The sequence below is a fragment of the Garra rufa genome, chromosome 5, assembly GCF_049309525.1.
Source record: "Garra rufa chromosome 5, GarRuf1.0, whole genome shotgun sequence".
Taxonomy (NCBI): domain Eukaryota; kingdom Metazoa; phylum Chordata; class Actinopteri; order Cypriniformes; family Cyprinidae; genus Garra; species Garra rufa.
In genome coordinates this window covers 50931631-50945439 of record NC_133365.1, presented here as the reverse complement: position 1 = coordinate 50945439, position 13809 = coordinate 50931631, and the positions used below count along the sequence as shown (strand labels likewise).

Sequence of the window (13809 nt, the reverse complement as noted above, 5' to 3'; positions counted from 1 at the left end):
ACTTTAAATTAGCATTATCTGGAATAGATTTTTATTCAATTTGTGTGTTAATCAAACACCTGGCGAAGGGTCAATTGAGCAGCCAAGATTGGGCAAAAGTTCAGAAATAACAGGGGCCTGCAGTTAATGCCATGTGCTGCACTTTTCACATGTCTCTTTAGGTAGATTTTTAATAATATAAGGTCTTTGTGTCATTTGGAGCAACCACTCGTCATGTGGTGCAACCAATAATAACAACAATTGTATTAAAGTAAAAATAAAATAACCGATTCCTGTTGTTGAAATATGAATAGCTGCTACAGTATGCTTAAGTGAACAGTATTTTTTTATCAGTTTTATGCAATTTTCAGAAAAAATTAATCTGAAAAAACATTGCACTAGTTTCCACTCTTCTGGGAAGGCTTTGCATGAGATTTTGGAGTGTTTCTGTGGGATTTTTTGCTCGTTCATCCAGCGGAGCATTTCTGAGGTCAGGCACTGATGTTGGATGAGGAGGCTGTGCTTGCAATCTCTGTTCCAATTCATCCCAGAGGTGTTGGATGGGGTTGAGGTCAGGGCTTCCACACCAAACTCAACCAACCATGTCTTTATGGGCCTTGCTTTGTGCACTGGGGCACAGTCATTCTGGACTAGAAAAGGGCCTGTCCAAAACTGTCCAAAATATCTTATTCTGAAGCTGTAAGAATTCCCTTTACTGGAAGTAAGCGGCCGAGCCACTGCCCGCAAAAAACAGCCCCATAACATTTGGAGTCTGTTGTCAGCTACTTTACACCACTCCATCCAGCATTTGCCATTGTACCTGGTAATGTGAAGCTTGCATGCTACTGGAAACTAGGGCTGTCTTTGACTAAAGATTTTTCTGGTTGACTAGTAGTCGTTTATTTTAAGCATTAGTCAACTATTAGTTGCATGTTTATTAATAAACCATATAAATCATAATAATGAGCCGTTAATTGCCTACATAGCCTAATAAGCACTTGAGTGCATGCAAAAAAAGCTTGCCACAGCGCACTGGCATATATAATAATTATGAATGTGTCAGGAAAAAACAGCAAGAAGACTGGACTAACGCTTTAATAATTTATTCATAAACTAGTGCTTGCTTTTGTTTTCGGCTTAAGAGATGAAGTCGGTGACACTGACTCATCATCTCCGCAGTAGTGATGCACCTGTATGCATGTTTCATATGGATTACATAATCTGAGAATATTTGTTTTCCATTTGAATTGGTTCATTTAAAAGTAGACATTTCACTCTCTATAGATATATTTTTCATTTCTGTAAGGCAAGTCTACACAGAGTTTCGAAGTTTCACGCTCAAGTTCACAGAGACCGAGACAGCAGAAAGTGCATTCTTTTTGTTTTAATTATTTTACAAAAGCACAATGTTACGTTGTTATTGTGAGTGCACACAAACAAATGTGGAATCAAAGATGTATTACTTTTAATCTGTCTGACCAAAAGTGGAGTATTTTAAGAGCAAGTGACTATTCTGCTCGTTGCTATTCTGCTTCCACACTCCATACACACTTGAATAGCGCACATTTTTCTATAATAAAGAACCTTTGTTTTTAAAAGTGTACCTGTATTTTAATTGCTTTTGTCATTTTTAAAGATATTGGGTACATAAACCTAAAAAATATATATAATGTTAGTTGGCTTCAGTTAGCAATTAGATGTTTCCTTCAGTTATTTTCACACTTTATTATGCCTATTAACATGTATTATACAAGCTTTAGTTACTTTTACTGTTCATTTTATTGCTGTATCATATGTCATCTTTAATTTAATTAAACCATGCACATTAGATGTTCTATTGCAGCGGCTCAGTACTGTAATCACAAGACATTTTCCTATAATAATGCAGGGAACCACTGATTATACATATATCTTGTAACAACGATTAACATATTTTCTCAAATACGTCACGTTTTTTATCATTCGAAACATGCTGTGACTTATATTCCAAAGCACTCAAATAATGCAATTAACATCAAGCAAGCAAAACATGCATGCAGCTCAATGCATGCACACATTTGTATTGGTGCAGAATGATAGATACACTTCAAAAAAAGTCATTATGCTTGAATTTAAAATAAATGTTGTTTATAGTGAATGCCCCTATAATTTTTAATATTTACGATTTGGTTTCAATCCAAATGATCTGCTAAGTGAGCGAACAGCAATCAATATCATGCAAGAGAAGTGTGCTCTCTCTGGCCTTCCAAAAGAGGACACAATTAGAAATCAGTGGTTAAGTTGTATTTACAACACTGAAGGACTGTTTTCTAAACCAGTATCTAAAAAGAGGGGCAATTCCAACTTGCCGAGTACAGTCTGGTGCTTCTGACGTATGAAGTATGAAGTATGTTTTGTTCTGTTGTCTGTGTTTCTTTGTCTGGACACAGCACTATTCACAGGCAGTGTGGAACAGGAGAGCACTCTTAAAAAAAAAGGTTCTTTATTGGCATCAATGGTTTCATGAAGAATCTTGAACATCCATGGATCCATTCAAATGCAGAAAAGGTTCTACATAGTAGAAAATGGTTCTTTAGATTTTTTTAAATGTTTTTAAAAATGGTTAAAATGATTCAACGTTGTTTTTCTATGGCATCACTGCAAAAACACCCTTTTGGAACCTTTGTTTTTAAAAGTGTACTAGTGTCTGTATTGGTGCAACTCTACTTCCAAGTAATGCCATTAATGTTGTTAAACCTTTGGACACACGCATTCAATAAGTTTCCCAACTGAAGGTTTCCCAACCTTCAGATCAAAATATTCTATTCTATATAAAACTTTCTGTTTATTTTTAAAAACCAAACATCTTTCACCTACACACACGTACGCATAAATACACACATCTATTCTGGCACAAGAAAAAGCAATTATCTGAGAGATATTTAAATATTCCACAAAACTTCCTGATTGGTTTTGCTTTCAGCCTGTGTGTGTGTTTGTGTGTGTTTGCTTGTTGATTCTGCGTTTGCCCGCCGGGTACAGGAACTCTGTTCTGGCGGTAAACACCAACAGGAGAAAATGAGCAGGTGCGTGAAGAGCGTCTCTCTGCCTCTTTCATCCTGATCAGCAGACGAGTCCCTGCAGAGCGAAATCAGGCCGTCCAGAAACAGCCGTGATTGGGCCGAATGTGAGCTTCACAGAGACACGGCTGTGAGAGATAAGGAGCAAATGTCAGTCACGCTCAAAGAGAGAGAGCACTACAAACATGCCGTGTACACACGGTTGAACGTACAGTACACTACCTGTCAAAAGTTTGGACACACTTTTATTCAGTGAGTTTTGTTATTTTACACATTTTGGTAGTGGTAAATTCATCAAAACTACAATTTTACATCTTTTGAAGGAAGTAGAGTTTACCTGTGGAAACTTGTTGGCTCTCTATATATGACTCAGGTCTCTCCTTCAATTTAAGTCATATTTAACCTGTTTCCTCACCCGTTAGACATCAGATTGCCTGTCTGATCACTAAAGTACCAGTACAGCTCTCCACAACAGCACACATGATTTGAGGAATCATTGATGTCTGGAACACCAATGATATGGAATAAGTTGCAAGTTTACGTTTTATGGTTAAGGGTGTATTATATAATTTTTTTAGCCTTAACTTTGGCATCCGTTATAGTGATGCTGCTTAACAAACATTACTGTGAAAAAACACAAATAGAGTAGGTAAATCATGATTCAGATGGTTTTCCAACAGCATTGCAGTAGTTCTCATATATACTGTACAGGCTTCATTTAATTCATTGCCTGCTCCAACTCATCCTTTACTCAGTTTGGTGTATATATACTGTAAATGAGTATGTCATGGATTTATTTTAGTAATTCAACTCAAATTGTGAAACTTGTGTATTAAATACATTTAATGCACAGAGTCTTTTGGTTCTTTTAATTGTGATGATTTGGCTCACATTTAACAAAAACCCACCAATTTATCTCAGCAATTTAGAATACTTCATTATTAGTGAATTGTTGGCCTTCTGGAAAGTATGTTCATTTACTGTATATTGTTCTCAATACTTGGTAGGGGCTCCTTTTGCTTTAATTACTGCCTCAATTTGATGTGGCATGGAGGTGGTCAGTCTATGGCACTGCTGAGGTGGTATGGAAGCCCAGGTTTCTTTGACAGTGGCCTTCAGCTAGGGGTGGGCGATATGGTAAAAATATCATATCACGATTTTTTCAAGAAATATCACGATTCACGATTTTATCCCGATTCTTTGTCATGTTGGTTTTACTTTTTTACAAGTTGTCTGAGTAGTACAGCCAAATTATTTTTTCTATTTTAAAACCAAAACCTTACAAGGTAACAAAATATAAAATAAAAAGAATGGCAAATATTTAAGCCAAAGTGGGCGAAGACAAAAAAATCTTTGTCATTATTTTCTTTGTTTTTAAAAAATAAGAACAAAGATAAGCTACGTTACAAATACACATACTATACAAATAAAACAAACAGTGCTTTAATTTTCAGGTACAGTCGGTGTATTTATCAGTAGCATTCAAGAAATTTAATTAACAAATATAAAAATAAAACACTATATACATTGTATACATAAATTATACATAGAAGCAACATTTAAAGCAACTGTATTGAAGTTCTTCAGTCAAGAGCAGTGAGTGATTTTCCTTTTTGTTTTATTAGCGTATCATCACCCAAAAATGACAATTCTGTCATCATTTACTCACTCTAGCATTTTTTTAAGCATAAAACATGCTGAACATAAAACTTATTTTGAATAATGTGGGTAACCAAACAGTTGCTGGGTCCCCAGTTACTTCCATATATTTTATTTATTTATTTTAAGTCAGCGGGGACCAGCTACTGTTACCCACATTCTTCAAAATATCTTCTTTTGTGTTAAGCACAAGAAAAAAATTAATATAGATTTAGGACATGTGAGTGACAACATTTTTGGGTGTACTGTCCCTTTAATGACAATCGGCAGCATGTTTAGTTCTGTCACAGAGCTGCACGCATCTACTGTATACAGACGCGCATCCGTTTTTCTCTTAACTGTTTACTTTCACTTTAGACAACCGACTGTGTTTAAATGTAATCCTTGCGTGTTTTTGACAGTATAAGCAAATTAAGCGGCAAAGATAGCTCAGTTTAGTAATCAGGTGCTGTTTGACAGGCTTTTAGCGCACGTGCTTCAGGTTTACGCGCTCATGAAGCGCATGCCAGAACAGCGCGCGGACCAAATGGCGTTATTTTACCGGCAAGACTTTGAAGCACATTCAAATAATGTACTTTTGTGATCGCGAATATGAATAAGTGCAGTGTCCCGTGAGTGAATGTACAGTATATTAAGACGGAGGCACACTGTAGCACGATACTACGATATTTATTCAAAAGCAGATCGTGGAGACATTTTAATCGTCCACGATCAAAAATCGTCATATCGCACACCCCTACCTTCAGCTTATCCGCATATTTTGGTCTCTTGTGTCTCATTTTTCTCTTGACAATACCCCATAAATTCTCTCCAGACTCTAGGACCTTGGTTTCCAAATGAAATACAAAACTTGCTCTCATCTGAAAAGAGGACTTTGGACCACTGGCCAACAGTCCATTTCTTCTTCTACTCTTCTCCTGTGGTTCAGGAGTGGCTTAACAAGAGGAATACGACAACTGTAGCCAAATTCCTTGACATATCTGTGTGTGGTGGCTCTTGATGCCTTGACCCCAGTCTCAGTCCATTCCTTGTGAAGTTCAGCCGAATTCTTGAATCGATTTTGCTTGACAAGCCTCTCAAGGCTGCGGTTCTCTCAGTTTGTTGTGCATCTTCTTCTTTCACACTTTTTCTTTCCACTCAACCTTCTGTTAACATGCTTGGATACAGCACTCTGTGAACAACAGGCTTCTTTGGCAATGCATGTTTGTGGCTTTACCCTCCTTGTGAAGGGTGTCAATGATTGTCTTCTGGACAACTGTCAGATCAGCAGTCTTACCCATGATTGTGTAGCCTAGTGAACCGAACTGAGAGACCATTTTGAAGGCTCAGGAAACCTTTGCAGCTGATTGGCATGTCACCATATTCTAATTTGTTGAGAATTGGTGGGTTTTTGTTAAATGTGAGCCAAATCATCACAATTAAAAGATCCAAAGACTTAAACTACTTCAGTCTGTGTGCCTGGAATTTATTTAATACACAAGTTTCACAATTTGAGCTGAATTGCTAAAATATAATGAACTTTTCCATGACATTCTAATTTATTGAGATGCACCTGTTTATTAATATCTGAAAGCTAAAAAAAAATAAGCCCTTCCATTAATGTGTGGTTGGTTAGAATTGAATCTGAGGGTGCAAAAAAATCTAACTATTGACAAAATCGCCTTTAAAATTGTCCACATTAAGTTCTTAGCAATGCATATTATTAATCAAAAAGTTTTGATATATTTACAATAAGAAATTTACAAAATATCTTAATGGAACATGATCTTTACTTAATATCCTAATGATTTTTGACCCATACAATGTATTTTTTGGCTATTTCTACAAATATACCCATGCTACATAAGACTGGTTTTGTGGTCCAGGGTCATATTTTAGTACTTCTACTAAAACTAAAAATGAGAAATGTAGGCTTGGAAATTGGCTGAAGTAATATATATTTTAAAAAATTTCAGATAGGCTTACAGTACTTCCGCGTTGAAGAAGGATGGATAGTTAACGACAATAACAGATCTGTAAAATGGGTCACATGATCAATATCTTTCATTTACTTATAGTAAATTTGCTTAGTGATCTGTAAATAGTGCAGAATCTGAAATATGCATCCTTCATTTTACATTCATCATCTTTTTTCTTTGTATTTGTTCCACTGCTGTACGTGTGCTCTCTTGTTTTACATCTGCAGAATTGTGTACATCGTTTTCCGAGCTCGAATCAGGCGGAGTTGTAGATGAATATTTGAAACAGGTGTTGTATACAACAATATGCTCTCTAACAAGCACAGCGGGATGACAATACGAGCATATTGAGAACAACTATCACATACAAGAGCGTGTGTGTGTGTGTGCGCGCAAACCTGTGGGACCGTGAAGGCGCTCATTTTCTGATAATGCTGTTGTAGAAAAATGTGCGCGTACGTTGAGGTGACAATAGCACCTAATACAGTAATCTGAAGGTTTCGTTTTACAGCTGGGATTTGGGTTACCTTTGCTAGATGTAATGAGGTAAAATGCATATGGAAGTGTGTGCACGCGTGAGTGCGTTTGTCACAGCTGGAGAGCGTGAGCAGCTGATTGGGTGAGTTTCCCTCCTGCTGAGCCAATGAGAGGGTGATATTTTTACCCTATTCCCTCCAGACGAGCTCTCAGCAGCCTCCAGGTACACCGCTGTGACACATTTACACACGCGAACACACATACGTGTCTCACTCGCTTGATTGACATACTGTGTTAATGTATCAGATGTATATGCCAAGAGCTTGTTAATGCGAAGGCTACGTTATTGTTGAGTGGCAGAGCTGATGACTTCTCAACTATTTCTGTGGTGAAATGTGTATCTCTGTTGTAAAACCTAGTGAGCTGCCTAACTAGGCAGCATTTTAAGGCGTCATTGACTTGGCTGTTCCAAACAGTAGGCAGGATAATGACATCGCCCTGTAAGAAACCTCATTTCGGACCAATTTTGAGGCAGCAATGCATCCATAAAACAATCTCAAGATACACTGCAGTTAACTCAGTGGAAAAAAATAGTCAGGAGAAAGTATAGTGTCTCTTCTGCTCACCAAGGCTGCATTTATTTGATCAAAAATGTAGTAAAAACAGTGAAATATTATTTCAATTTAAAATAACTGTTTTCTATTGCAATATGTTTTAAAATGTAATTTATTCCTGTGATACCTTCAGCATCATTACTGCAGTCTTCAGTGTCACATGATCCTTTAGAAATCATTCTTTTTCATCATGCAAACCAAACTGTAAGTCATAGAGACTTAAAACTTTGAGGGATGGTAGTACTCACACCACTGACAATGTCACCAAGCCTCTGCCCAATCGGCCTGACGGGGGCACTACAGCGAACAAAAGTACGAAATCTCTCATAACTCCTAAACTGTCAATCGCAGGCCTAACTGGCGAAATGTTATTGAAATGGAATGGGTATTTTAGATTTTTGCGAACTAGTCCTGTTTTTTGCCTGATCAGAACCAAACCAGTGAAAAAAGATTCACTGGAGAGTGAATATCAATAATTATCAAAAAAAGTTAAACTCACTGTCGCAAAGGGACGCCAAAACGTTTGAAAGGGGGCAGGGCCACTTTTAGTAAAATGCCTATAACCCCTGAACGGAATGAGATATCTATAAATGCGCAACCATTGTCCTATCAACATGAAAATCGAAATGCACAATCTTGGTCTAAAGTGCCTCAAGGGTCTATAAGGACATTTGCATATCTCAAAAAACATGGCCACCATTGCCCGATTAATTTTGAGCACCTGTTAGAAGAGGTTAACAGAGACCAATCAAAATGAAACTCGGTGGGCCTGTTTGATTCACGCCCCAAAGGTCTAAGAGAAATTTGAAAGAAATTGGCCACTGCGAGGGTGATGTCACATTTGTCAAGGGCATAAACGATTGTACATTGCGCAGTCTTTTGCACACACGCGTGATATTCATATAATATGATAGAACTCAACTGGACAACTTTGCCTCTAAAACCACTGCTGTCAATCAAAATGTTTGTTAAATGATTGAGATGATGACAAAAACCTACTTTTGCAAACTAGTCCTAGTCCAATATGGGGAAAAACACTGCAGTACAATTCTCTGGACTCTCTAGGTCAACAGTTGACCTATAGTCAACAGCTGACACTATAACAGTTAAAAATGACTCAAAAACACTATTTCTATGGTGCATGACCTCCATTGGCAGAAAACGTTCATTCATGCATACACTAGATCTTCCCATCATACGATTGATCTCCTGATTCTGAACAACCTCTAGGACCACTGCTGTCAATCAAATTGTTCTTTGAATGTTTGACATTATTTAAAAAAAACCTACTGTTGCGAACTACTCCTAGGTTTTACACTCAACCTCAAAAAAAAAACAAAAAAAAAAAAAAACACTGCAGTACAATTCTCTGGACCATCTAGAACAATGACATATTATTGATTAATATAAAAATATTAAACTTTACACTTTGTAAATCCTTAATGAAAACTCAAAACCTCATAAAACTAGGCGAGCTTATGAGACGGGTGATTATAAACAATCATGCAACATTTTATGGAAATTCAGCCATAGGTGGCACTATATATCTTTGATTAAGGTGGTTACAGCCATGTTAATACAGTGTTTTTTTTCCTTATGTGCTTAACTGCCTTAAGTGCTTGAACCCCAGAAATCGCTGCTTGCAGCTATATTGTTATATATATATATATATATATTTTTTTTTTGCATGGTAATTTTAGTGTAAGGTAAAACACACATACATTACCATTATACTAACTGTGTTTCATTTAGTATTTAATTCTGATAATAATAGCATTGTAAAAAGACTACTTTATTTACTTTTTATGCAATTTTTTGTGACTAATTTGGTTCAAATCTGTTGTTATATATTTTTTATTATATTTATTTACTGCAGTATATCTCATAATTTCTGTAAAATTCTGATCAAAATATGCAGATCCTCTTGTATGAAACTTCTATTAAAAAATGTGTTTGAAAATTAGTTGGCAACAGCTTCTGTTCAAAGTCTGTTCAAAGATATTGTGACGTCCTTGAGATGCTCTTCAAGATAAACCAAACCACCTGCAGCTTCTTGTTTCCCCTTCAGTGTTTTCTTGAGATATTAGCAGGCCACTTTTGTGATTAAACACTGTGTCTAAAAATATCCTCCCAAGTCTTTTGCCTGCATGCAATTTCCTTTTAATGTCTCCACAATGTTCTTTTTTCTAAAATGTGTGCTATCGTTTTACAAAATTGCTCAAGCTCTGAGTCAGTGTTGCCCTGAGGAGTTAGCTTTGAAGCTAATTAAAACGTTTGATAATTTCAGACGCATAGGCGGGATGAATGCGTGTATGGGGCATGGATTGCATGAGGACGTCCTGATATTACATGTCCCGGAACGGCCCATCAGGTGTAGGCGTATGGATTTCTCTAATGTTTTCTTATCTTTCTGTCTCTCTGCAGGTGGAATGGCTGAAGAATGAAGAGATTATCGATCCTGCAGATGATAGGAATTTCTACATCACTATCGATCATAACCTGATCATCAAACAGGCGCGGCTTTCTGACACCGCAAACTACACCTGCGTCGCTAAGAACATCGTTGCTAAAAGACGAAGCACCACGGCTACAGTGATCGTCTATGGTGAGTTTGTAAATTTGACCCTGGACCACAAAACCAGCCATAAGTCGCATGGGTATGTTAGTAGCAAAAGCCAACAATACATTGTATGGGTCAAAATTGTAAATTTTAGTTTTATGCCAAAAATCATTAAAATATTAAGTAAAGATCATGTTTCATAAAGATATCTTGTAAATTTCCTACCGTAAATATATCAAAACTTAATTTTTGATTAGAAAAATGCATTGCTAAGAACTTCATTTGGACAACTTTAAAGGCAATTTTCTCAGTATTTAATTTTTTTGCAACCTCAGATTCCAGATTTTCAAATAGTTGTATCTCAGCCAAATATTGTCCTATTCTAACAAACCATACATCAGCTTATTTAGCTTTAAAATGATGTATACATTTCAGAAAATTGATCCTTATGACTGGTTTGTGGTCACAAATATTCTGCTATACAGTGAAATCAATAATTAATTAACATAAAATGTAAACTTTGTGTTAAAAACATATTCATTTAACATTAAAACAAAAAGAATGAAATCAAAACCATAGCCTTAATAATACAAATACATGAAAAGTTACAAAGAAGGCTGCAAACTGAGGGTGAAAAAAGACAAAAAAGCAAATGAGAGATAAAAACAGAAAAAAAAGATTAGACACTGAGGAAGGTACTTGTTGTTTTGTTTAGTTTTTTCTGTCATTTGCTTTTATTGCCTTTTTTCAGCATATTATTTTGCAGGCTTTTTTGCCTATTTACGTTAAAATGAAAGTAAATGAATATTTAAATGAATTAATGTATTTTAATAATAATAATACTATTTATATAATATAAAATAATTATATAATAATTTAATCATTTTATTAGTAATTATTATTTTTAATTAATAATTTATTAATTTAATACATAAAAAATTTATAGTTACAATATTTATATAATATAAATACAATATAATAATTTGTAAAATGAAAATAAATTTTCCGATAAAATTCTGAAGTGATTTATGAATAAATAGAATATACAAATCGTTTTTTACATGGTTATTTTTTGTTATTATTTATTGTTATTTTAACTAGTGGTGTCAAACAATTAATCATGAATAATCACATCCAAAGTAAAAGTTTTTGTTTACATAATATATGTAAACAAAAACTTGTTTACATAAACTTTTATTTTGGATGTGATTATTCATGATGGATGTGATGGATGTGATTATACATGCATGTGTGTGTGTGTGTGTGTGTGTGTGTGTGTGTGTGTATATATATACACACACACACACACACACACATGCATGTATATATTTAAGAAAAATGTTATGTTTATACATTAAATATATGTAATATGTATTTAAATGCATGTAAAAAAAATTAAAATATAAATATATGTGTGCATTTATACATACATTATGTAAACAAAAACTTTTATTTTGGATGGGTTTAATTGCAATTAATCGTTTGACACCACTAAATTTAAAACTATGATGAATACGGCTTTAAACCTTTTTTTATCTACTATTTATGGTAGAAATACACCATTCATAATTGACACTTTTGCTTTGATTTGTGTTTTTCCAATTATAAATTCGATGATAAATTTATCAATAATGCATAGATTCGTTAAATTTTTTGCATTGCTTGTTTAAAAGTTTAAAACATTTAAAAAAAAAGGTAAAACCATTTCTTGATTTAATTGTATTCGGATGTACATCTGAGTGTATAATAGATTATCAAAAGAAAAAAGTGTAGGGCAGGGTTTTGGTTGTATGTGTCGGTTGTTGATTGGATGTTGGGATGTGGGTGTGGCATTCAAAAGCATATGCAGATGAATGTAAGCTTGCAGAGGCGGAGTTTTGATTTCACCAAGAGATCTATGACAATTTGATTAACTATTAAACTATTAAAGTGACACAAAAAGATCTATAAAATGCATTTAGAAAAGGGATACAGTGAGTTTTCACTGCCCACTTAAAAAAGGAAAAAGTAAACACTTTTGTAACCAGCGGCTTGTGAGCTCCAGTTTCTGGGAAGGTTTTTTTGGCAGGCTTGACCACGGTCAAGTGGGAGAAGAGCTTTCATAAAATTCATTAAAAAGTTTCCAGCTTGTAATTATAAGTTTGACAAGGACATGAATGAACCCTTTTTTACTAGCTGGAAACTCATAATTACGGGTAATTTCGACATGGTGTGAATGCATCATTACAGCACTTGCAGCACTTCCTTTTCTTCTTCTTTTCAACACCTTTAAGCAGTTAATTAGACAAACACAGCTTGTACAAACTCCAATCAAAAGTTGTTTTGAAGATAATTTTAGTCTCAGGTGTACTTTCCAGTTATGTTTTTGATTCATTTTTAAACTACATACTGGAACTTAAAATAATAATAGATGTCTTATTTGTGACCCTGGACCACCAAACCAAGTAAGTAGCACGGGTGTATTTGTAGCAATAACCAAAAATACATTGTATTTCTTGCTTTTATGCCAAAAATCATTAGGATTAAATAAAGATTGTGTTCCATGAAGATATTTAGTAAATTTCCTACTGTGAATATATCAAAACTAATTTTTGATTAGTAATATGCATTGCTAAGAACTTTTTTGCACCCTCAGTTTTTCAAAAAGTTGTTTCTCAGCCAAATATTGTCCTATCCTAACAAACAATACATCAGTGGAGAGCCTATTTAGCTTTAAATTGATGTATACATTTGAGAAAATTGACCCTTATGACTGGTTTTGTGGTCCAGGATCACAAATGTGCCGTTATACGGTGAACTCAATAATTAATTAATATAAAATGTAAAATTTGTGTTAAAACTTATGCATTTTAAATTAAAACAAAAAGAATGAAGTCAAAAACCATGTCAGAAAGTACAGAAAGTATAGCCATGATAATTTAAAACATGAAAAGTTGCAAAGAAGGCTGCAGACTGTGAGGGCGAAAAACTTTTGTTTAGTTTTTTCTCTCATTTGCTTTTGTTGTTGTCTTTTTTCTTGCCTATTTACATTAAAATGAAAGGAAAATGAATTAATGTATATTATTAATAATATTATTTATATAATATAAAACAATGACTATATACAACAAAAATTTTAAAGGGCGATTTTCTCAATATTTTGATTTTTTTTTTCTTGCACCCTCAGATTACATATTCTCAAATAATTGTAATATTTGTAGCCAAATATTGTCATGCCATAACAAACCGTAGATCAATGGAAAGCTTATTTATTCAGATTGCAGATGTTGTATAAATCTCAATTTCAAAAAATTGACCTTTTTGACTGGTTTTGTGGTCCACGGTCACAAATGTGCCATTATACGGTGAACTCAATAATTAATTAATATAAAATGTAAAATTTGTGTTAAAACACATTCATTTTACATTAAAACAAAAAGAATGAAGTGTCTAAAAAAAGTACAGAAAGTATAGCCATAGTAATTCAAATAAATGAAAAGTTGCAAAGAAGGCTGCAGACTGTG

The 13809-nt window shown here is 34.6% G+C and overlaps 1 protein-coding gene across 1 annotated transcript in view; it reads left to right on the top strand.

Moving 5' to 3' along the window:
* The window catches only part of unc5ca (unc-5 netrin receptor Ca), a 189326-nt gene that overhangs the window by 115557 nt on the left and 59960 nt on the right, over positions 1 to 13809 (top strand). Inside the window, exon 7 of the mRNA XM_073840130.1 lies at positions 10171 to 10351. Within this exon, the coding sequence (XP_073696231.1) occupies positions 10171 to 10351 (181 nt within the window). The remainder of the gene's footprint in view (positions 1 to 10170; positions 10352 to 13809) is intronic.